Source organism: Camelina sativa, chromosome 19 (assembly GCF_030686135.1).
Source record: "Camelina sativa cultivar CO46 ecotype springtype chromosome 19, ASM3068613v1".
Classification (NCBI taxonomy): domain Eukaryota; kingdom Viridiplantae; phylum Streptophyta; class Magnoliopsida; order Brassicales; family Brassicaceae; genus Camelina; species Camelina sativa.
In genome coordinates, this window is record NC_141898.1 from 14,897,430 (window position 1) to 14,921,381 (window position 23,952).

The 23,952-nt window shown below is 37.5% G+C and overlaps 5 protein-coding genes across 6 annotated transcripts; 2 read left to right on the forward strand and 3 right to left on the reverse strand.

Moving 5' to 3' along the window:
• The first annotated feature begins 3,748 nt into the window (after nt 1-3,748).
• On the forward strand, nt 3,749-5,898 carry LOC104767870 (AAA-ATPase At1g43910-like). The gene is made up of 3 exons (XM_019240913.2): nt 3,749-4,516; nt 4,602-5,154; nt 5,240-5,898. The coding sequence occupies exons 2-3, from the start codon at nt 4,645-4,647 to the stop codon at nt 5,639-5,641; spliced, it is 912 nt and encodes a 303-aa protein (XP_019096458.2). The 5' UTR covers nt 3,749-4,516; nt 4,602-4,644; the 3' UTR covers nt 5,642-5,898.
• Nucleotides 5,899-6,856: 958 nt separating this feature from the next.
• Nucleotides 6,857-7,808, reverse strand: LOC104767871 (glutathione S-transferase T3-like). Its single transcript, XM_087501147.1, has 2 exons — nt 7,067-7,808; nt 6,857-6,906 (listed from the first exon to the last, which is right to left on the reverse strand). The coding sequence occupies exons 1-2, from the start codon at nt 7,806-7,808 to the stop codon at nt 6,857-6,859; spliced, it is 792 nt and encodes a 263-aa protein (XP_087357273.1).
• A 2,064-nt stretch (nt 7,809-9,872) lies between these two features.
• On the forward strand, nt 9,873-15,341 carry LOC104766476 (ribonuclease E/G-like protein, chloroplastic). 2 transcript variants are annotated; one of them, XM_010490370.3, is made up of 14 exons: nt 9,873-10,246; nt 10,600-10,703; nt 10,818-10,999; nt 11,168-11,420; nt 11,509-12,566; nt 12,650-12,967; nt 13,053-13,094; nt 13,343-13,467; nt 13,560-13,707; nt 14,026-14,098; nt 14,214-14,326; nt 14,488-14,607; nt 14,762-14,917; nt 15,045-15,341. In XM_010490370.3, the coding sequence occupies exons 1-14, from the start codon at nt 10,152-10,154 to the stop codon at nt 15,234-15,236; spliced, it is 2,979 nt and encodes a 992-aa protein (XP_010488672.1). In that variant the 5' UTR covers nt 9,873-10,151; the 3' UTR covers nt 15,237-15,341. The 2 variants fall into 2 exon arrangements, with proteins under 2 accessions (XP_010488672.1, XP_087357610.1); XM_087501484.1 differs by having other exon boundaries at nt 9,905-10,246; nt 11,191-11,420.
• Nucleotides 15,342-15,520: 179 nt separating this feature from the next.
• LOC104766475 (uncharacterized) lies at nt 15,521-17,381 on the reverse strand. The gene has a single exon (XM_087501485.1). The coding sequence runs from the start codon at nt 17,228-17,230 to the stop codon at nt 15,521-15,523; it is 1,710 nt and encodes a 569-aa protein (XP_087357611.1). The 5' UTR covers nt 17,231-17,381.
• Nucleotides 17,382-17,511: 130 nt separating this feature from the next.
• LOC104790361 (uncharacterized) lies at nt 17,512-20,078 on the reverse strand. Its single transcript, XM_087501486.1, has 5 exons — nt 19,634-20,078; nt 18,690-19,531; nt 18,402-18,481; nt 17,989-18,253; nt 17,512-17,912 (listed from the first exon to the last, which is right to left on the reverse strand). Exons 2-5 carry the CDS (start codon nt 19,453-19,455, stop codon nt 17,653-17,655), a joined length of 1,371 nt encoding a protein of 456 aa, XP_087357612.1. The 5' UTR covers nt 19,456-19,531; nt 19,634-20,078; the 3' UTR covers nt 17,512-17,652.
• Between the last annotated feature and the right edge of the window lie 3,874 nt (nt 20,079-23,952).

Consider the following 23,952-nt stretch of genomic DNA (forward strand, 5'->3'; position numbering starts at 1 on the left):
GGATGAAATGCAACCTGATATCAATGTGTTTGGTCCTCTCATGATGCACTGAATTCTTAACCAAATAGAGAATCACAGTTAACCTCTATGGCATCTTGTGGAAAACCCAGTTCTTCAACAAGTCCCTTTAGCCAAACAGCTTCTCGTACTGCTTCAGTTAACGCCATATACTCCGCTGCCGTAGTAGATAACAAAACCACCTTCTGCAACTTAGACTTCCAACTTATGGGATTCCCACCAACCGTAAAAACATAACCAGTAAGTGACCTCCGATTATCAAGACTACCCGCGTAATCAGAATCACAATAGCCCCTTAGCAAAAAATCTTCTTGCTTCCTGTAACATAGCTTCTTTCCTTCAGTCCCCCTCATGTACCTCAAGACCCACTTAGCTGCTTGCCAATGATCCTTAAGAGGACGACTCATAAACCGGCTAATTACTCCCACCGGATAAGCCAAGTCTGGCCTCGTGCCTATCATCGAATACATGATACTTCCAACTGTGTTTGCATACGGAACAACCTTCATTTTATTAAACTGCTCCTCATACTCTTCATATGTAGCTGTTCTGAGCTGAAAATGAGCACCCATAGGTGTCAACACTGCCTTAGCCCGATCCATACCAAAAGTTTTAAGAACCTTCTTCACATAACCTTCTTGTGACAAAGTCAGAATCCCTGCAGTCCTATCTCGAGTAATATCCATTCCCAAAATCCTCTTAGCATTACCCAGATCCTTCATTTCAAACTCAGTGCTAAGCAATTTTTTCAACTCTGAAACTTGGGACTTGCTCACAGAAGCAATCAACATATCATCTACATATAAAAGCAGATAAATCTTCAACCCATCACCTAGATCTTTCTGATACACACAGCTATCATAGGCACTCCTAGAATACCCAATTCTAACCATGAACTCATGAAACCTAAGATTCCACTGCCTAGGTGACTGCTTCAACCCGTAAAGAGATCGCCTCAGTAGACATACCTTGTTTGGATTCTCTTTATCTTCATATCCCTCTGGCTGAGACATGTAAATCTCCTCATCAAGATTACCATGAAGAAAAGCTGTCTTGACGTCCATCTGATGTCGTTCCATGTCAAACTGAACAACCATAGACAACAAATACCTAATAGAAACATGTTTTACCACGGGTGAAAAATCTCTTTATAGTCGATACCCTCCTTTTGCGTGTAACCTTTCGCAACTAAACGAGCTTTATATCTCGGTGCTTCCACTCTAGGTATCCCTAGTTTCCTTGTGAACACCCATCTACACCCTACTATCCTCTGCTTCTTTGGATCTTCCACCAAATCCCAGGTATGATTCTTCTTCATAGACACCATCTCTTCTTTCGTAGCTTCTCTCCAGAATTCCCAGTCTGGATCCAACATTGCTTCTCGCAAATTCCTTGCCTCTAGCTTACCTCCATCCTCTGTGTAATATGCAAAACCAACCATATTTGACTCACTGTATTTTGGATTAGCTCTTACCGTTCTTTTACCTCTGTCTCTAACGAGCTGGTAATCACTCAGATCCTCCTCACCAGATTCTGAATCCTCAAGTCCATCTTGAACATCAGACTGATCCTGATCTGTGGTGACATTCTCTGACGTCTGACCAGGAGTCATACTGACTTGATCAGGTACCCCTGATGTAACTCCACCTTGATTAGTGTTACTTGTACTAGCTCCACCTTGATCTGAACTAGCATCAACACTCTCCATGCTTATATCAAAAGTACCCAATGGATTCAACTTCAAGTCCTTGTACAAAACATCCTCTCTGAAAACCACGTTTCTACTTATTACACACTTTCCTTCGTCGAGTAACCACACTTTGTATCCTTTAACACCTTCGGGATAACTCGTAAAAACTCCCTTTTTAGCTCTAGGATTCAACTTCCCCTGGTCCGAATGCACATAAGCTAAACACCCAAACCTCCTAAGTGTTGTCAAGACTGGTTTTACCGAGGTCCATCTCTCCTCAGGCAACTCGAAGCCAATTGCCGTTGATGGCGATCAATTTATCAGATACACTGCTGTAGATGCAGCTTCTGCCCAGAACTTCTTCTCCATTCCACTCTCGCTTAACATACTTCGGACCTTCTCCATTATTGTTCTGTTCAATCTCTCTGCCACACCATTCTGTTGTGGTGTATAAGCACATGTTTTGTGCCTCACAATTCCCTCATCCTTGCAGAACTGATCAAAGGACTGATTACAGTACTCAAGACCGTTATCTGTTCTCAATTTTTTCACCTTCTTGTCAGACAGGTTCTCCACCATTCGTTTCCACTCCACAAACTTTCCAAAAGCTTCATCTTTCCTCTTCAAGAAATATATTCAGACCTTCCTTGAATAATCGTCTATGAATGAGATGAAGTATTGGCAATTACCTAGTGACAGAGGGTTGTGTGGTGAACCCCATAGATCCGAATGAATATATCCAAGCTTCTCCTTGGTGACATGTTGAGCTGATGTAAAACTCACCCTTTGACTTTTTCCGAAAACACAGTCCTCACAGAACTTCAGATCCTTGATCACATATCTATCCAGACATCCCTTCTTTACTAGAACCTCCAGACCCTTCTGACTCATATGGCCCAACCTGCTATGCCACAAGGTTGTCTCATCTTTTGTATCCTCTGATGAATTTATCTCACCGATAACTGACCCTCCTTGAAGTATGTAGAGTGTTCCTCTTTTAAGACCCTTAAGTAGAGTAGAACACCCCATCACGACCTTGAGAACACCGTTTTGAGATTTAAACCAACACCCTTTATCCTCTAAAGTACCCAAGGAGATCAGATTTCGTGTCATCTCTGGTATGTACCTCACATCCGTCAAGACCACCAATGTACCATCAGGATTCCTGAACTTGACACTTCCAACTCCTTTAACCTGTGCCACTGTATCATTTCCCATTTTGACATAACCAGAATTTAAATCCTTAAATTCACAGAACCAATCTCTTCTCGGAGTCATATGAAACGAGCAACCCGTATCCAAGACCCACTCATCAGCTTCACTTATTGATGCAGCAAGACTCTCCCCTACTACCATCAGAACCATCGCATGATCAGGGTCACCACCTGACTTTGCTATCCCAGCCTCACCTTTGCCAGAACCCTGAACCTTTCCCTTATTTTTCTCCAGCCATTTGTAACATTGTTTCTTGAAGTGGCCTTCTTTTCCACAGATCCAACACACTCTCTTCCCATCCTTGGACTTAGAACGAGACCTTCCCTTGCCTTTGTTGTTTTGACCTGTATATTTTTCCTCAGATCGACCTCTAACAAAATGACCTTCAGCCACTGATTTGCTATTCTGAGCAACCTCCCTTTCTTTATCCCTAGCAGCCACCATCACATCATCTAATCTTAACTTCTCTCTCCCTGTACTATACTTCAAGGTTTCGACTAAACTATCGAACCTAGCTGGTAACAAACTCAACAAGATTATCGCCTGAACCTCATCTGATACCTCAATCTGCAAATGATTCAAGTCCGCAACAATCTTCAAGAAGTCATCAATATTGTCATCAATCCGTTTACCTTCTTGCATCTTGAAAGTATAGAAGTTTAGCTGAGAGTAAACTCGATGTGGAAGCGATGTAGGCATGAACATCTTGTCTAGAGTAGCCCAAGCTTCCGCTGCAGTCTCGCACAACTCTATATTCCTCAAGACTTTATCAGCGACGTTCAAGAATATCACATTCTTCGCCTTATCACATCTCTCCATCCTTGCTGCTTCATCTGCCTCTCGCTTCTTCTTTATCTCTGGATCTTGTAACTCCTCCTCTGTAAGCGGAACCGACGGAGACTTCTCCACAAGCACATCCTTCAAACCGATAACACTCAGATGAGCTCGTATCCTCGTCTTCCACAGAGAAAAGTCTCCCGATCCGTCAAACACCGCGATCGGAACTCCTGACATCTCCGATTCACCTCCGTGCACCTCACCGTACAGCTATGATACCAATTGTAATGTTTTATAATCGATTTGCACGCACACGACTTTGATAAACGAATCCGATTAAATCGAAAGATAACCAAAATAGAAAGAACTTGAAAGAAGAAGAAGACGACACAGCCAATTTAACGAGTTCAGGATCCTTGTCGGATCCCTACGTCTCGCCGGAGGAACACCTCCGGAATCCACTATAACTTGGGAAGAACAAAGTCTCGTTACAAAAGCTTTCTCTCTCGATCTCTCTTCTCCTTTCTCTCTCTGTCACTTCGATCTAACTAACTCGAGATCAAAAACGTGATTAAGAGATAAGATGAGGTTGTTAGCTTAACCGCTCCGGTTTAACCTCTTTTGACCAGACGAGACCACAAAGCTCCTTCACGTGCCACTCACGTGTCTTCTTACTTCAAACAATCAGTAACCCTCTTTTTCACCGAGAGTGTCTTCCACACTTAGACTCCACCTGAATACAACAGATTCATACCTTTACAATCTTGAATGGACCCTACACTGTCTTGAGACTAAGAGTTATCCCTTCGAGAAAAAGTAATTTTAATCTCAATCTTTCTCTTCTCCTTGATCTTAATCTTAATATCATTTTTGTTCTTACAGTACTGGTTTCATGTTTCAGGTATTTTCATCTGACTTGTAAGAAGCAATATCGTGAGAAGATAATGACGGATTACTTCCCATACTTTGCAAAATCAGCAGAAAAGATTATAAGACATCGCGAAGATCTTTACATCTACACTTACAACCGGCAACAGTCAACATGGCAAGCAGCGATTTTCGAGCACCACACGACCTTCGAGACCTTAGCTATTGAGCCGCAACTGAAGACCACCATGATCGACGATCTTGATGCTTTCGCTAAAGGAAAAGACTTCTTCAAGAGCGTGGGACGCGCCTGGAAACGTGGATATCTTCTTTACGGTCCACCAGGTACAGGGAAATCCTCTATGGTGGCTGCAATAGCTAATCACATGAACTACAATATCTATGATCTCCAAATCCAAAGTGTTAGTGACGATAATGAGTTGCGCAAGGTTCTTACCGCCACCAAGAACAGGTCGATTCTTCTCATTGAAGACATTGATTGTGGAGCTGATTCGTCTTGTAGACGCCAAACCAAAAAGGAAGAAGATGTTGAGCTCGAAAAGAAAAAAAAGAAGCATGACCTTGGGGTAAGTTAGAAATATTCCTCTGTTTTGTTTTTTATTACCTCTCTGTTTTTTGAACCTTATTATGAATCTTCTTCCTTGTGGACAGATATCTTTGTCTGGTCTACTGAACTTTGTAGATGGACTTTGGTCCAGCTGCGGCGAAGAAAGAATCATAAGTTTTACAACCAACCACAAGGAGAAGCTCGACCCGGCATTGCTGAGGCCAGGAAGAATGGATCTTCACATTCTCATGGATTACTGCACCCCTTTTGTGTTGAAGAAACTTGTGGCTATATACCTCAAAATTGATGACCATGTCCTGTTTGATCCTCTTGAGAAGGTTGTCCTTGAGGTGAGTGCAACTCCGGCTGAAATCGCGCAGCAGCTCATGGCGAGTAAGAACGCTGATATTGCGCTCAAAGGTCTTCTCGAATTCCTCCAATACAAGATGTTGAAGAAAAGACAAGAACTGAAGATGATATATTCGCAGCATAATCCTATGACATAGAATCTTTCTCAAGAATCCTCGAATCGAACAACAAGCAAGTGATATTGTCGCAGTAACCCATGCGTGAGATTCTTGAACCAGCTAGCTTTCTTGATGTTGTTTCCGCATCTGAGATGTCACGTGCTATGGTTATGGCATCTTGGAAAATTACTAGTTACGTAAGTTATTCAATTCCTTGTTTTTGATGGATCTAGCTAGAGAACGTTCTCAATAACTCCCATAATCCCATTAAGAAAATTGTGTATTTTCAAAACTAACCAGAAGTGCGATGCAAAAGTGGGATGAGCTTTATATGAACTATAACTTTATAAGAACACATTCAATAGTCCATCACTAGCAATAATAATAAACTCCAACGTGCTTTTTATATCATCCTCTTAAAGAGATAACAAGAGTACGTCGACTAGGGAAAAAAGTATATAGGTTGCGTCAAATTCATTTGTGTCAAGAAAGTCATATATATATATATATTTATAATATATGGGTAACCCTCCAAATTTTTTTGTTTTGCAATTTTACCCTGCAACTAGAATAAAATGCAAGTCAATGTCATAAGCTTAATATAACCCTCAAACGTGTATAAAATTTTATAAAGAGTGTAACTGTGTGTATATAAAAATTTGTTATGAGCAGTTTTATAAAAAAAACAATTATTGTTCAAAAGAGGCCGGATTTGAACATAAAACCTTGAGAACAAACCAAATTAGAAACCTTTGAACTCAAAAGAGGATTTATCATGCAATTCATTAGGCCGGATATGAAAAAACTGTTAGTAAGTGAATCGACGTATATATTTATTCAAGTTAAAGTCTCATGGTCTGAGACTTTAACAAATTTTACCCAATAGAAAGCGGCAAAGCGTCTTAAATATCTTTACTCTTACGGTCTTACCAATCACATTTGTTAAAGGCAAGATTATTGGTGGTCTCTTAATTGGGTATTGTTAAACAACTGTTCGGTTATTTTATGAATTAAATGTGTTTTGTTTTGAATATAAGAACTACTGATCTCTTACTTAAAATATTTTCCTCCAATGGTAGATTCTAATTTTGGGTCTCTTATTTTTTAAAATATTGTTTTTTTAAATTTAAAAATTTTAAATAGAATAGAAGTGGTATAAATGTGTAAACATTTAAGATTTTATACAAATAGAAAATATTGCGAATGGAACTTTATTTGCGAGTTTATCCACAATACAAATGAATAATGACTTGTTCATTCTAAAACGGCGCCGGAAAAAGATGGGAGAGTATGTCGCATCCTCACTGAAATAATCGTTCCACAAGTGGTCATGACCGACTTCTCGATTTCTTTCAATGTAAACTCGCCTTTTTCTTGGTTTAGGTGGTCGTTGATTTTGAATCGGTGGAGTAAGAAGATTTTGCCATACTTGATTACTGATTTGATCGCATGTTTGATTAAAACATTCATCAATTATGTCATCAACATTATTTTGGGAAGAGGAAGAAGCCATTTTGGCAATTAGTGAATCCTTTTTAGCAATCAGATTTTCAAGCATCACATGCTTGATATGCTCCTTCTTCATAGCAAACTCCTTCTCTTTCAACTCAAAGTCCTTTTTCTTCATCTCATACATCCTCGACACACGCTCCAACTGACACTCAAAGTAAGCTTTTCCATCTTCCTCCACATCAATCGGTTGGGTGTTAGAGCTTTTTTTGGACTTCCCCTTGGCAGCTTTAACACCAGGAGGACGGGGCAATGGTTCATCCACATCAATCGGATGGTGTGCATCCTGTTCAGAAACTCCAACACTCACTCTTCCCCTTTTCACTCCATTAACTTTAATAGAAGTGGAGGCACACCATTTTTTATCGTATCTTAAGTCTCGCCATGCATGCTCCAAGGTAAACCGTGCTCCATGATCAGTGAAGTATATCTGATGTGCTAACTTCATCACATCATCTTCATTTTGTCCACTAGACTTCTCTCTCGTGGCAGCATCGTAACAACCAACGAATTTGCACACCAATTCGTTTATCCTCCCCCACCTCTGCTTGCAATGACTCGCTTCCCTCTTTGGTCGTCCTACAACATTGGGACAGGATGCAAAGTAATTTGCAATCCTTCCCCAAAAGGCAACTTGTCTTTGCTCATTTGATGTAACTGGATCCTTGCTCGTGTTGAGCCAAACCGAGACAAGCATGATATCATCATTTGGTAACCATGCATGCCTTGACTTGCGGTTTTCTTGAGGGGATGGAAGTTCAGATGGAGCTTCAGATGGACTAGGTGAAGGAGTGTATTCGAGGTTTTAGGTATCAAGCTGGCTTTGTAACAGATTGAAAAAGCCAGAGGAGGGACGATATGGATTCATGTAGTCTTCTGAATCCATATCCGAAATTTGTTTGGTGTGTGTTAAGGGATGAAGGAGTTATGTGAGTTATGTTTAAGGAGAAGGTTTTGTTCTTTGTTGTATTATAAGTCTTTCAATTTATAAAGGTTTAGATGTAATTTACTTTTACAACTAGTTGGTTTAAATTTTGAAATTAAGTGTTTACCTAAACAACACCAACCAAACATTTAACATCTTCACAACCAACTAACACAAAGCATAAAACAATCAATAACCAAACGTAATTATCACAACCAACAAGCAAAAGCTTTAACATGAATGACTGACTCGATTGATACCTACACTAACACCACATAAATGAAGAAAGAAGAGGATAAATTGTTACCTTCCTCCTTCTCCGAAAATGTAGCATCCATCCATACACATCATTGCTCTGTTTCTCTCTCCACAGTTATAAAACAGGATGGACACTCAATAAGCTGAAACAGTAGACGAAACAAGGGAGAAGTTATATCAACCAATCACTAGAAGAGATCATTCAAACAATATATATGACCAAATAGGACTATTGTTAATTGATCATTACCAACTGATGCATGCTCCATTCAAACAATATATAAGATATCTCCTGAAGCTTTGTAAACTGTTTCCAACTTTTTAGCAAATTGGTCCAACGTTTTCTGCAGTCTAAATCCATTGCAACACACACAAGAAAAGTCAATACACCGATCACTCACAGTTTCATCAAAGCCTCAATCAAACTCAAAAGAGATACGCTTTTTTAAAACTTGTTGCTTTGCCGGAAATCATAACCAAAACCAAAAAGGGTTTTCCCTTCTTCGAATCCCCATCCAAGCATCTCAACAATCATTTTACCTGTTTCCAAATACAAATAAGAGATTAACAAAGTAAAAGCTGATGACTTTCTCAAAACAAAACACAGAGAAATCAAAAGTCTGAAGTGTTTATATATGTATGTATACACAAAACTCAACTATGATTCGCCTCTAACAATATCGGTCAAACAGTTAAGGATTCGCCTCTAACAATATAAAAAAGGGATCATACCAGAACACATAATCACACCAAGAACCCTAATTTTATGTTTAACATCAAATTACCCAAATTTTGCCAAATTCAAAGCACCCTAATCATAAAACAATATGCAATTTCCTACTATTGTACTGAGAAACTTACCTTAGGATACCAATTGATTCAATCTCTTCCTGTTTAATCGACTCCAACTTCGTTTCACATCCATCTCCAAATCTCGGATTCGATTATGTCTATCGCGATTGGCCTCGGCCGAGTCAATCGCCTTCACTACTCATCTCCAAATCCTTCGATTCCAAACCCTTCTCCTGATTCCAAATCCATCGATTACATATCACACGACGTTTCGGGAATTCGATCGCGAGAGAGAGAGAGAGGAAAAGAAATAAAATCGAGCTTCTCAGTTTTTTTTTCCTTTGTATTATTCTTTCGACCAACAACAACCCGACACGTATCGTCTCTTAAACCACAATCAGGTATACTATTAGAGGCGCCCTTGAATTTTTTCTTTTGTTCTAATTTATTTTTTTTGAGTCAAAACACTAAGAACTCTTATATGATACTACTGATGGAGAAGGTCTTATACCACTCGTTTTTTAGAAACTCTCGCATCGCATCTGCACCTACTGTGTCTGAGTTTTTAATCAATCTAACCCAACACCTTAAATGTAATCTTCCTAACTCGTCCATTGGGTGCGAAAAAACTGAATATTTAAGGCATTGAACTAGATTGGGTTAAACTTAAACATAACTCGTCGTATCTAGACCGACGCCTTAAACTGAATTAATAGGCCAAAATTAATGGGCCAAAAGTAGATCTCAAATCTAAGTATTAACTGTTATTGGGCTTTAGAGAGTTTCACACGTATGATACAATATCTCTCGCACATGCCACACAGCAAGGCGCCAAAGCCAAAGAAAAGCCACCATATCCTTCCGTTATCGTCATCTTCTCGAGCACCTCCCCGGCGGAATCTCAATTTCTAAGCCTTTTGCTCAGAAAAGCCGAACTCTTTCCACTTCTTTCGGCTTCGGCTCTCTCTTCTTCACCGTCGTAGAAACTGGCGCTTCTAACTCCGCTCGTTTCGTCCACCACCGGGTCCGTGTGTTGGTGAAACTCAATAGCAACTCAGTAGTACCATGGATGTTGCTGAAGTCCCATGGCGTCGTATTCCTCAATTTTCAGTTTCTTCACGCTCCTCGTGGCTTTTTACTTCTGGGTTTCCTGTTTCTTCGTAAGTTGTTTCGTTGGGGCATTTTATCATACACTTCGTCTGTGGTCTGTTCTAATTGAAATTGAAGCTTTGGGAATTTAATGAATAAATTGTGGAGATGGGTTTCTTAGATAGTGTTGTTAGAGCTTTAATCTCGAGTTTAATTTTGGGAAAGATGTTGAATTGTCACAGGGCACCTCCCTGAACTCATTTTTTTTTTATGGATATGTAAATGATTTGAACATAACATGATTAGGGGGGGGGGGGGGGGGGAAGAACTGGTACATGAATGAACCTAAAAGAGAAACTTCATAGAAAATTTGTGAATAGGATATGCCATTTTGTAATGACTTGGATTCTCTGTCGTTGAACAGATATATGTTCTCTAATGTTGAGCCTGGGAAGACCTTTAGGCTCACTTTGTGCTTTGGGGTCTCTCGTTTACGTGAAAGGTCTGCTATTATAAGCGCACAACAAGGTAGCTGGGAGAAGAAAAACATTTCTCATTGTTTTACTTTCCTGTAGTATTTTCAGTTGTGTTGTGCCTCAGATTTTGATGTTTGTAGATATTTTGGGTTTTCTGTATTCTCAGAACAGCCAGCTAGTCTGCGCAAAGGATTATGCGAGGTTGTTTGGATTGTGGAAGCTGATCTGGCACCCAATGAACATCTCTACGTTACTGGAGATCCTTCTGCTTTAGGTAGCTGGGAACCAGACTGTGCAATCTCGATGTCGCCTACTGAAAATCATAATGAATGGGAAGCTAAAGTCAAGGTAATCTATTCACTTGTTTCACTTAAGCCTTAGCAAACATAAGTAGAGATGTATCATTTTGCATAAATTTTTGAATGTTCACTCGTAGCGAACTTAAAAGGAACCAAACTCTTTTCTTTTAAGCGAGTTCGTATGTCTTGTTTTCTTATAACTTAATATGCTTGGCAGATTGCTTCTGGTGTAAATTTCAGGTATAATTATTTGTTAAAAGCTGGATACGGGTCTTCATCTGATGTCATCTGGAGACCAGGGCCACAATTTTCGTTATCTGTTCCTTCTTCTGTCAGTCGAGAGAGAAAAATAGTTATAAGGGATTCATGGATGAGTGCTTCCTCAAAATCACAAGAATCCTACGTATGGGGGTCTTGGATTGATGATGCTTACCTATTTCCAAATACTGTTACTTCAGCTCAAAGCGAAGGTAACATTGCCGTGGTTCCTCCTCTTTCCGTCTCTTTTCATCTTTTGCAAAATGTTTTAAAACTCAAATGCTTCCAGTGGTTTGGCAGATGAATGCAATTCCGCCGATAGTGCTATAGAAGTCCCGAGACCACCTCTGAATGATAAGCAAGTAGGAGATGAATCTTTATTCTGTGATGAGCTTGCAGCGTTTTCGTCAGAGAACTTGAACTTTAGTGCGATATTTTCTGACAATTATCAGCCTATTGAGGAACCGTGGTTCCTTCAAGAATCTGTTACCTTGCCACATGCAAGGAACATGCAGACTGATAGCGAACAAGATGTTGAAAGCTGTGATGAAATTGAAAACGACTTAGATACTGATGAACAACATCACCAGCTGACTGAGACTCTCTTACCCGATGATGGATTGTTTCAACCAGAATCCATTTCTACTACAATACTGATCAATTCTTCTATATGTACTGTGCAAAGGATTGCTGTCTTGGAAGGTGAAAAGCTGGTTGAGTTATTGTTGGAACCAGTTAAGACCAATGTGCAGTGTGATAGTGTTTACCTGGGCGTAATCACTAAGTTTGTGCCCCATATGGGTGGTGCATTTGTGAATATCGGAAGTGCTAGACATTCTTTCATGGACATTAAGTCAAACAGGGAACCATTCATATTCCCTCCATTCTGTGATGGATCAAAGAAGCAAGCAGCTGATAGTTCTCCGATCCTCTCTATCAATGACATTCCAGCTCCCCATGAAATCGACCATAATTCCTATGACTTTGAAGCCAGTAGTTTATTAGACATTGATTCAAATGACCCTGGGGAATCTTTTCATGATGACGATGAGCATGAAAATGATGAAGATCATGTCTCAGATGCTCTAGCTGGACTAGTTAATGGAACTGTAGGGAACCATGGTGCTGTGGAAGTTGGATCTGAGAATGGCTTTATTCCTCTGGAAAGAGAACACCCTGCAGATTCCCTCGTTCCTAATGGATCAGTTGCAAAAGCTTCTAAGGGGATGTCATCTAAGGATGATAAGTGGATTCAAGTTCGGAAAGGCACCAAGATAATTGTGCAAGTTGTTAAAGAGGGCCTCGGTACGAAAGGTCCAACTCTTACTGCTTACCCGAAACTGAGAAGTAGATTCTGGGTATGACATGTGTTTTTTCCTGTGACACTTTTCCCTTTCGTTTCTTATGATTCTTTTGTCTGAAATAAAGTTTTTCCGTATAGGTATTACTGACTCGCTGCAAACGAATTGGAGTCTCGAAAAAAATTTCGGGAGTTGAGAGAACCCGGCTAAAAGTTATAGCAAAAACATTGCAGCCTCAGGGTTTTGGCCTGACTGTAAGAACTGTAGCTGCTGGCCATTCTTTAGAAGAACTGCAGAAAGACTTAGAAGGTCTGCTTTTAACCTGGAAGAACATAACAGATGAAGCAAAATCTGCAGCTCTTGCTGCAGATGAAGGTGTGGAAGGAGCCATTCCAGCGCTGCTACATAGAGCAATGGGTCAAACACTCTCAGTTGTGCAGGACTATTTCAATGACAAGGTAGTTAGGCCATTTTTCATATTTTTCTCCTCGATTTTGCCCCTTAAGGTTCTATGGGTTGACAGTAACATCTTGTTTTTTCCAGGTTGAGAAGATGGTGGTTGACTCTCCCAGGACATACCATGAGGTACGCCCTCTTTTTGCTTGTCCGAACAATGATCTTATTAGTACCTTCATACATATATTGATTTACATCATATCTTGAATGTTATTTTCAAATGCTTAACTAAAATCTCCAGTTAGATGTGTTACGTCTTCTCTATTTGTACCAATTCTTGCACTTGCAGATAATTAAACTGTACCATAGTCTAGAACGGATCCTCAATAGAGTAATACTGTATCCAAATTATTTCACTAACTGGTATTAGTTTACAGGTCACACACTACCTGCAGGATATGGCACCTGATCTTTGTAATCGAGTGGAACTGCATGATAAGAGTATCCCTCTTTTTGATTTATATGACATTGAGGAGGAAATCGAAGGCATTCTCAGTAAAAGGTAAGAAGTGGCTAACACCGCTCTTCGGGAATTATGACCCACCTTTTCCTTCCCAGATATCTTCATGTAAATGTATATTTTGCCTCCTGCAGAGTTCCACTTTCCAATGGAGGTTCTTTAGTGATTGAACAAACTGAGGCGTTGGTCTCTATTGATGTGAACGGAGGACATGGAATGTTTGGTCAGGGTAATTCACAGGAGAAAGCTATTTTAGAAGTTAATCTTACTGCTGCCAGACAAGTATGTGATACATTTTGGCTGCTAGATTACATATTCATTCGCCAACCTTTTGCGGCACAAATTCTTCCTCTGAAAATTGCCTTAGTAATTATTCTACAGAGTGTGTCATGAGGTCAGATAGGAGCATATATATGGGTGTATGAATTATCCAATGATTAGTAAATGCCTTAGGAAAATTTTAGGAAAATTTTAACAGGGAGAAAGGGTAACTGTGTGAGGCCTGCTTGACTTGTGTAGTTTTCCTTGAAATCTATTCAAGTTTTGCAATATGCTGATCTTGAAAAATATTTATTAATACTCGATGTGATCATGATTCAGATTGCAAGGGAGATTCGGCTGAGAGATATTGGCGGTATCATTGTGGTAGATTTCATTGACATGGCAGATGAATGTGAGTTAGAATGTCATTGTTTTTCATGCAGTCACATCAAATTTTAGAGGTGCAAATCCCTTTCTTGAACGATTGGATATCTTGAATATTCCTGTTTAATTTTTTTGGGTTTCAGCAAATAAGAGACTCGTTTATGAAGAGGTTAAGAAAGCAGTGGAGAGAGATAGGTCACTAGTAAAAGTATCAGAGCTGTCTAGGCACGGACTTATGGAAATAACAAGAAAAAGGGTATTGTCCCAACTTGTGGATGTTTTACTCTTTCTGTAGAACTTCTAATCAAATAATTTGGCATAGCACGTCAACTATATACTGTTACAGGTGGGTCGTTCCCCAGAAAGAACTGAGCCCTTGATTTATACTTATTGCAGTGAATCTACTCTTTTTCACAGGTTCGACCAAGTGTAACATTCATGATCAGTGAACCGTGTTCTTGCTGTCACGCAACTGGTAGAGTGGAGGCACTGGAGACTTCCTATTCAAAGATTGAGCAAGAGATTTGTCGGCAGCTCGTGAGTGTTACAATATAGACTCTTTTCTGTTAATTCTCTTTCCAACCAAATGAAGAGCATCTAGAATAAGTGATTGTTGTTGTTGTTCTCCATTTTGCAAACGTGCATCCTTCAATGATGTTTTGGTCCATGTCATGACGATCTAAAATTTCAGGCAAAGATGGAGAAAAGAGGAGACCTAGAGAACCCCAAGTCATGGCCAAGGTTCATATTGCGGGTTGACAGTCATATGTCAAGCTTCTTGACTACGGGGAAGAGGACGCGGCTTGCCATCCTCAGTAGTTCCCTGAAAGTATGGATTCTCTTAAAGGTACCTTCAGCACACTCTTCCTCCTTTGATGCGATTCGCGTTAGCCAGAAGTTTGCATTGATGAGGCTGTGTCTGTATCTGAATATTAGATTTTCTGACAAAACTTAGGAATAAATGTCTTTTGTAGGTTGCCAGACATTTCACCAGAGGAACCTTTGAGGTTAAACCGTTCATGGATGAGAAGACGGTGAATGAAAGACAGCATCAAGTTGCCATTTCACTGCTGAAGAAAGCTGACGCCATAGCAGACTCTGGCAAGAAGAAGCTCACCCTTTTTCCAATTAAGAAGGAGAAGACCAGTGGTAAACAAAGACGATGAAACATTTTTTCTTAATTTCGCCTCACTTTTGTTAGTTGTCTCAAGTAATATTCTTCACTGTACCAAAACAATTTTTTGTGTATCAATAGTATCATCTTCTTCTCAGTTTTTGCATTTCAAAATAGAACCAAACTAGAAATGCCAGAAGGGCAAATATTAGTCTAAAAGTCACGAGAGACGAAACAACAGTAATAGAAAATACAAAGCTATTCTACAAGACAAAACTGGAAACAAGTGGTACAAGATGATTTCAAACAACAAACAAATGAAGAATCTGATGGGGATCAGGAAGTTGCAGCATTGCAAGTCCCAACTCCATCTTTGCAGTCGTTTGTAAGATCATTGAATGTTTCAATCTGCTTCTTGCCTCTTAAGAATACTTCTGTGTCAACAGATGCTCTCATGTAACCATCAAATTCTACCGGATTGCCTCCATTAAGCTTTGTAGTCTCTGAATACCACTCGCTGCTCTCGTCCCACAGATCTTTGTAGTCATAAAGAAAATGAGTGGCATACCTGTCTTTCAAAGGGTTGAAGGAGGATAAGTCTTCTTCATTTGTTGCTATATAGAGATTCCTTCCTTCTTCTACTTTGTCCTGCAAGGTCGACAAGAGAGTGCTCGGGGAAGTATCTGCTTCAAGATTAGGCCAAAGCTCCTTGTTTCTTGCTTTCTCTCCTCTCTCAATGTGTACTGCATCGTAGTCCCAGTTTAACCTCGATGCAATCGCAGAGACAATTTCCATCAACCTTCTTGATTTCCATAACAGATGCCACGGTCTTTTAACAACAGACTCTGCATCTCCTTCACAAACTCTGTACCAGTAATTGTCAGGTTCTACTGACCCAAACTTCCTCATTATCAACGTATCTTTTACACCAGCAAGCTTCATCGGCGTGACCTTAAAATCCTCCACGAGATGAAGGTTCAATCTATTCTTCTTCTTATGCAATTTCCCCCACTCTGCCCAAAACTGAACTTCATCCAACACAGAAGCCGCTTCTTTCAAATGCTCGAAATCAAAGTAAAACCGGAAGTCCTTCCCTTCCTCGTTATGGCCAGACGATGTGTAGATAGAAGACAGACACAACGTCAAATCCATCACCAAAGTCCGATTCAAATACTGAGCTTCCCCAAGTGCACACAAGAAACTCCACAGGAAATGGTTCATACTCTTACACCTATCTCCTCCACCAACATAAACCAAGTATTTCCCACTTCTAAACGCGTTGTCAGACTCAACCATAGGAAGTGAATCATTCACCACTTCACCAACAACAGGCAAAGAGAAATCATCTTTCTTACCACCCGTTTTCTCAAACCCAGCTTTCTGATTCTTCTTCCTCTTCCTCGCATTCAAACCCGAATGATACTCCCCAATCCCCACCACACTCAAACTACAATTCTCAGATTTCCCAATCACAAACCTCCTATAATCTTTATAAAAAGCAGCACTCTTCCCATCTCTAGGCCTATACCGCCACGCCATATCACAAGAATTCACACCTTCCCCAACCGCAGGCTTACCAAACTTATAAAAGTGAATGTCTTTAAACTGCTCAATCGTAGCTTTCATCATAAGATGAAACACTTCTTGATCTTTACAATCAATAGGAGCATTCACATCACATTCCAACTGATTACCCTCTTCCTCATTGGTCTCATTGGTATTGGTAGTGGTGGCTTCAACATCAGTTATGTTGATAAAAGCTGCAACCTCGGTTTGATTCGCCACCATGAAATCTTCGCCGGTTCTAACAACAGAGTCATCAGATCTCAACGTAGCGTTAGACGTGGAAGTGAGAAAAGTTGTGATTTTGTCAGATGGGTGAAAGAGAGGATCCTCTGGTTCGTAAGTAGCGGCGATGATGGTGAAGATTAGTACTCCGAAGACGAAGAGTGAGAAGCCTATGTTCCCGATTAAGTTGAGCGCGTTTTGCCCTAAGTTCTCAGGACGGAACCCTCCGGTTCTTGAAATCGCAGGTCGGCCAAACATTGCTTCTTCTTGCGATACAGATCCAGAAGAGATTTAGAGCTACAGATCCTCAGCGGTAGTACTGTGCTTGCAGGGGAAGTCCAGTGAAGTGAAGATCCACCGACAATGGCAGAATCGTAATTTTGATGTGGTTTTTAGTGTATTTATTGTTTATTCTTATTGCATTGGATAATGTATTAATGCTAACCCATTAAGATATTGTAATGATCAAGACTTTTGGCTGACACCAATTCACAGTGTTTTGGATAAATCTAAATGTTCTGCTCTAAGCACAATTCTAAAGTATGGAATCAATGAAGAATTGAAAGAATAACAGCTGTACATTTGTGGTCTTTACTCAAAGATCTAAACAGGAGAACAAAGAGTTTATGAGAGAAGAGAAACGTGAAAAAGAAAGTACTCAAGAGGGGAAGTTGTTTGGTTTAGAGTCTAAGGTAGCCTCTTCTTTCTTGGACTATGGTTGGTCTCTTCTGGAATGATCTTCTGTTAAGAGACCAGCTTCTTTTCATATCTCTAACACTCCACCAAGAAGCTATCCGACTATATAACGCTGGGAAACCGAAGCAGGACAACACTAGAGCCAGCATTATAAGACAGATGTACATCACGTTTCTAAATCCGTCTCCTAGCTCTGGTTTGTCTTGTCCAGTCCAAGGAACTCCTCCAACGTTCATCCCAAAAACTGGTTACAACAACAGGTTAGATAGTGATATGAATGGGAAAAAGAGTGTTGGCTTTTTTGGTGTTTTTTTTTTTACCTCCGGTTATAATCGATAGAGGAAGGAATATGATGGAAAGAAAGGAGAGGTAATAGAGCTTTCGGTTGATTTGTTCAGCTTGCCAGCTATCCAAACCAGCTTGGATTGCAGTCACACGGTTCGCAATGAAGCCTACATTCTCTTTTAAACGTCTTAACCGCCCAATCAACTCTTCTAAAGAGTTGATGTCTTCTGCCAGAAACCAAGGCTTCGTGGAACATTTTTCCTTCACTCTTGGAAATACTTGTTCCCCATGTGCAATCACCTGAGACTCAGAGAAATGTTCAACTCAGAGTAGAAACACTAAATGAAGCCAGAATCTTTTAAACCACCAAAAAGTTCCTGCAAAGACATGAAATCACACCAAACAGTGTTCTGAAGAAAGCTCAAGGTTTGGTGATCTATAGCTCTACCTGCAAAAGACGCTGCAAGTTGAGATGCAATTTTGGGAACCTTCTATCATCCAACATTTGTTTCTTCATAGCGAATCCACCTATTGTCAAAAAATGATTATTCATATGAAACCAACAAACAACTATACAAAAAAAAAAATCCCTGAAATGTTTTGCTATTATTGTGCATAGAGTTGAAAAGTAATAATCATGGTGCACAAAAAAAAATGGCAAATGCATGTTTTAAATTTGAGTCATATAAACTTTTGGTAACAGAAAAAGCTGTTGAAGAAGAGAGTGCTAGCTAACCTCTATCCATTTCGAGTTCCACTGCATCCAACTCGATCTCAAGTTTAGTAACAACATCTTGCAGCTGATCAACATGTGTGTCAATAATATGCACAACAAGATTCGAGACAGAAGTTGGCACAGGGTTATCAGCTTCCTCAGAGTGGTTCATAGTCAGCAAGAATTCAAGAACATGCTCCTCAATCACAATCCCACTTCTTTCCTTCCGCTCACCACGGTAATACGAAGGAGAATCCACACTAGGAACTTCCGAGAGAAGCGACTGACCCATAGGCGAGAATCCTAACCTAGGAACTCGTCCTAAAGACACAGTAATCACAGAATTCTCAGTAATCCTAGCAGCAATCTTGAACGTGAAGCTACTAGAAGCAGGACCAGGAGAGTTAACTCTAAAAACAAGTGCTCCATCAACATGCCCACAAAAGGGTCCATTACTAACAAGAGAAAGAATGTCTTGAAGCTTCAATGGTGGACACAAAGCATCAATAAGATGCTGAGCTGATTGAGAAAGTTTCTGATTCCCTTTAGGTAACTCAACATGGTACCAACAAAACTCTTTCCCTGTTCCTTCAGCAAGATCCCATTCTTTGTTATAGTATTTACCATCACCATCAAATATGTAAGCTCTTTGTCTCACCATTCCTGAGAATTGATGATGAGACCTAAACCTATTATGAGCGTCTCTACGAGGAACGCCACTTGTTAAAGACTCAAGATCTGTCTCATCTACTTCATCACCAATTCGATCTTGCTGCTGCTGCATCATTGACAAATCTTGAATTTTGAAATCAACCCACAAAGAAAAATAGAAACTTTGATCATCAAACTCGTGAATTCACTTCCTGAAACGAATTGGGTAGATGCAAAATCCCATGATCAGCAAATTGAAACAACATTGTAAAATCCGGTGGAGACACTAATTCAGATCAAAAGGGTAAACTTACATGCAGGTGTGGGTGAGATCTAATTGAAGCTAGATCACCGGAGCTAAATTAGACGAAGCTGTTGTGGAGGAGACTCAGACGCGTGTAAGGATGAAACAGTTGAATCTGGGCGTTGACAATAGAAAAGTAGGTATCTGCCATATTATTGGTTATATGATTTTTATTTGGATTTCCAAATCCAAATAAAAATCATGTGTTATTCAATCATTGATTTTAAAATACTTATCAAAATTATGTGTTATTGTTTATATGATTTACAAATACTTATTAAAATCCCATATTATTTATTTAATGATTTGTTTTTGGATTTCAAAATCCACATTATGTTTTAAATAGATTTAATAGTGTAAAATAGAATGATTCAAATCCAAGGATAAAACATGTTATTTCAAAATCCATATGTTTTGATTTTTAGAATTTACAATTCCATATGGATTTAGAAATCAACTCTCCACAGATTGGATCATACAATATTTATGGCTTTTACTATTTTCTAATTCAATCACTGGATATAAAATTATACAAAACTCATAATTATTAAGAAATTTTATTTATTTAAATGTTTAAAAGTTTTTGTGAATTGTGAAATAAATTAATGAAAATTATTTAGACTATATTTTGTTTTAATCACTAATAATTAAATATTTAATTTTCTAAAATTTAGTGTGAAAATTAGATAAAGTAATCATGCTGGTAAAATCAATTTTCTGAAAATTAATAATTAATCTTAACTAATTGATAATTGCGTCATAAACAACAAAAAAAGTAGATACTTATCTAGAAATGAATTTTTTTCACCGCATGTATATATCATCTTTGTCCAACTACTTTCATTGTCATATTTTGAAGACTAAAATGAGCCACAAGAATCACTTTGGAAACAAACGTATGCATAACTAACACAAACTTTGCTTAGGTGAGTGTGCAACCACTTCGGTTTCTAGACTAGACCGGGTAAGAGAGTGAGAGAGGATGTGTTGGTTCAAAACCATTTCACAATACCTAACTCCATCTCTCCTGATCCAACCAATTCCACATATAACTCATTTTCATTCTCCCAAAAGACATCTTGAGTTGTCTTCGTTAGAGAAATAGAAGACATTTTTTGACATATTGAGTGTCTTCTTAAAAAAAAAACTCAAAGGAAAAAGGTGTGGTCTTTCTTTCATCTCGTCACTCACCACTTCCACGAACAAGCATTTGGCAAAATTGGTGATAATAAACTCAGTGAGGAACACCTGTTTTTATTGGAAGTCCATGAATAACCATATCACTATTTAAGTTTAAAATAAAATAAAAAAATATAATTTCCAACTACTAAATATTTTGAATTTTGAAATATCACAAAGAACTGATTTCAAATATTGATGATAATTATTATACAACAATTGATGTCGCAAAATAGATTGTTATAATACCATTACTGCAAACAAACAAAAAAAATTCACAATTTCGTTATAGTATCCATATATAATAACAAACCTATTTTTAGAGGTCAATTTTAATCTAACAGATGATATTGTTTGTATTATCTCATTTAACCGTTTAGATTTGTAATGATCCCAAAAGTTGTAAGGTTTTTTTTCTTCCAAGAATTATGTTTATTGGTTGTATCCCATCTTTCAATGTTCGCACATATTATTTTTCATACATTTTTGTTTCACACCTCTTTGTTTTTATATATAAACTTTTTGGACCTTCAAAACAAGTTTTAAGTTTTTATTTTTGTTTTTTAGAGTATTATTTCAAACTTATAAGGTAAAAAAATCAAAGAATTGTTTTCTTGACATTGATTCATTAGCTTCGTTAAAAGTTGTAGTGTTTTATTTAACCTTTGCTTGGTATCGTTTTCCAACCGTATTAATCATTTCTTCAAGTTATTTTTGAGTTTTATTTAAATGAGTTTTTTGAAGCAAAATGTGAGACCAATATGCCTATGAATGTCAAAGCATTTTTTAAATATATATCTCCAAAATTTGGAGCTGAAAATTTGAGTTACTTTATACTAGCTAATTATGTTTGGTTGATCATATAAAAGTCGGTTTGGTCGGTGAAAATGATGAAATTAGTAGAGAAAAGAAAAAGAATTTATAATGAAATTATAAATGTTGACTTTTATTTCAGAATTTCACATTTCAGTGTGGTTGCCGCAGGGGTCACTTTTCCTAGTAAATAATAATAAAAATATTTAAACTATAGATTAGTAGTGATGTAAAAAAAAAATATATAGATTAAGTAATATCATACAGGCTAGTCTGGTCTTTGTGCTATGTGATCAGAAGAAATTCATTGTTCTTATTATGAACATCCGCAATTGATTAATGACATTTCCAACAAGCTCTTAAATCCTCAAATTTTGAGGTTTTTGGCATTCCAAAAAATCATTAAAACCTCATAAAACTTAAGGTTTTGAATAGTGAAACTTGAGATTTTGAAGCTACTTTTTATTTTCAGTTTGGCTTCTATATTTATGTCTTTCACAAATAATGATATAAAATTCAATTAAGAAAACTTAAGCACACTAAAATAAATTAAATTAAAAAACATATTTTTTTAATATGAAAAATAAAGGTCACAAAATAAAATATAAGATTAAAACAAAGTTCACAAAAAAGGAAAAATACATTAAATAAAGATCACACAAAATAAAAATACATTAAACAAACTTAACACAAATTAAAGCAAATTACTTAAACACAAATATTACATATATTACAAATTGTAACAAAATACTATTATTCCAGTAAATGAGATCTTGAACCTCCAAAATCACGAAAATATTGTCCATAAATATTACGGAAATAATGTTTGATTAATTTTCTATTTCATATGTAACTTTGTAAAACTTATGTTTATGTGTTTTATTATTATATATATAATTTATATTACATGTAACCTGTATTATGTATAGATTATGATAAAATAAATTATATCAGAGCATCCACTTAGTACTGCTAGCTCTAGAGAAGAATCTGCCATTATCCAAAACGCTTATTGTTTCCCATTTCTTCCTCTTTCTCAATGGGAAGAGATTAAGAGAATATTGCAAAGCTTACTAGCAAGGCCAGAGTATTGGTGGTTGATGATGGATGTGATGTTGAAGACCTCACATGTTTTTATTTTGTCATCACTAATTATGAAACAGTCAGGAGGAGCGTTGACAAAACCTTGTATTGCCCACACTGCCACAAGCTGCTTCGGTCTGTCAAGCCACAACATTTTTGTGATACCCATAAAGAGATACAAGGAAAAAAGCCAAAGACTATCGGCCACTCCACTCAATTGAGTGTGAAAGGATTTTTTTGGACGAGGGCCACCTCTTGGAAGGAGGATACCAAGCCATTTTCTCCTTGAAAGCAAAGTATCGATGGGTTTTTTACTAGTAGACTCTACTTTGATCAGGTTTATCATGTGGTAAGTTATCCTTTAATGTTTGCTGCCCTTACAATGCAACTATACCAACTTTTGTGTTTGATTAGCCTATTTTGTCCAACTATTAGGTTGATGAGCTTCGACTCATTATTTTTCTTTGGGATTGAATGAATGGTAACAATTATGTTTGCAAGAAAAAATGGTTTATGATCAACCAATCAAGGTTGAAAAATTAGAAAAAAATAACTTGACATAATTAAAGAAATAAGAAAATTATAAGTACGATAATATATGAATCCTAAATAATTCAAAGATGAAAATATAAATTAAATAAAACAATCTAGAAATACTACAATAAATTTTAAAATACAGTATTCGAAAAAGAAGACACATATATTAATCTTTTTTTTGGGTCAACATATTAATCTTACCTATTCGAAACTAAAAAAAAAAAAGAGAAAGTAGGAGAAAATTTTGGTTTAAAAAAATAAAAAAAGTTTACCTTCCCATTAATTTTTTTTTACCAATAGAACAAAGTTGAAAGAAGTGTTTTTGAATAAATTGTTTTTGTTAGATGAAAAATATGAGACAATATTTGTTTATATAAAAATGAGTATTTACAAAATTTATAATTAAATAATTAAGTTTATATTTTCCTTAATTCCATTTCTATTTTTTTTTTGTAGAATTAATAACTTAAAATGAAAATAAGTAAATAATGTTATAATTTCGAATTTCATGATATATATATATATATATATATATATCCTTATAATTGTTTATTTTTTTTTTTAATTTTTGTAATTTTTTGATAATTATATTTTTAATATTGTTTAAAACAATATATATATATATATATATATTTTTTTTTTTGTAATCTCAAATTCCTCCTACTAAATATTAATTTATATATATATCAAAAACTCAAATTGATAATTTGACAAATG

Coding starts and splice junctions, on each gene's coding strand:
- LOC104790361 (XM_087501486.1), bottom strand. CDS start 19,455: ATGATGCAGCAGCAGCAAGATCGAATTGGTGATGAAGTAGATGAGACA. Junction 18,482..18,689: donor GGAACTCGAAATGGATAGAG/GTTAGCTAGCAC, acceptor TTTTGACAATAG/GTGGATTCGCTATGAAGAAA. Junction 17,913..17,988: donor TCTATCGATTATAACCGGAG/GTAAAAAAAAAA, acceptor TGTTGTAACCAG/TTTTTGGGATGAACGTTGGA.
- LOC104767871 (XM_087501147.1), bottom strand. CDS start 7,808: ATGCTTGTCTCGGTTTGGCTCAACACGAGCAAGGATCCAGTTACATCA. Junction 6,907..7,066: donor TGATGACATAATTGATGAAT/GTTTTAATCAAA, acceptor CGATTATTTCAG/TGAGGATGCGACATACTCTC.
- LOC104766475 (XM_087501485.1), bottom strand. CDS start 17,230: ATGTTTGGCCGACCTGCGATTTCAAGAACCGGAGGGTTCCGTCCTGAG.
- LOC104767870 (XM_019240913.2), top strand. CDS start 4,645: ATGACGGATTACTTCCCATACTTTGCAAAATCAGCAGAAAAGATTATA. Junction 5,155..5,239: donor AAAAGAAGCATGACCTTGGG/GTAAGTTAGAAA, acceptor CCTTGTGGACAG/ATATCTTTGTCTGGTCTACT.
- LOC104766476 (XM_010490370.3), top strand. CDS start 10,152: ATGGATGTTGCTGAAGTCCCATGGCGTCGTATTCCTCAATTTTCAGTT. Junction 13,095..13,342: donor CTCCCAGGACATACCATGAG/GTACGCCCTCTT, acceptor ATTAGTTTACAG/GTCACACACTACCTGCAGGA. Junction 14,608..14,761: donor AAGAGATTTGTCGGCAGCTC/GTGAGTGTTACA, acceptor CTAAAATTTCAG/GCAAAGATGGAGAAAAGAGG.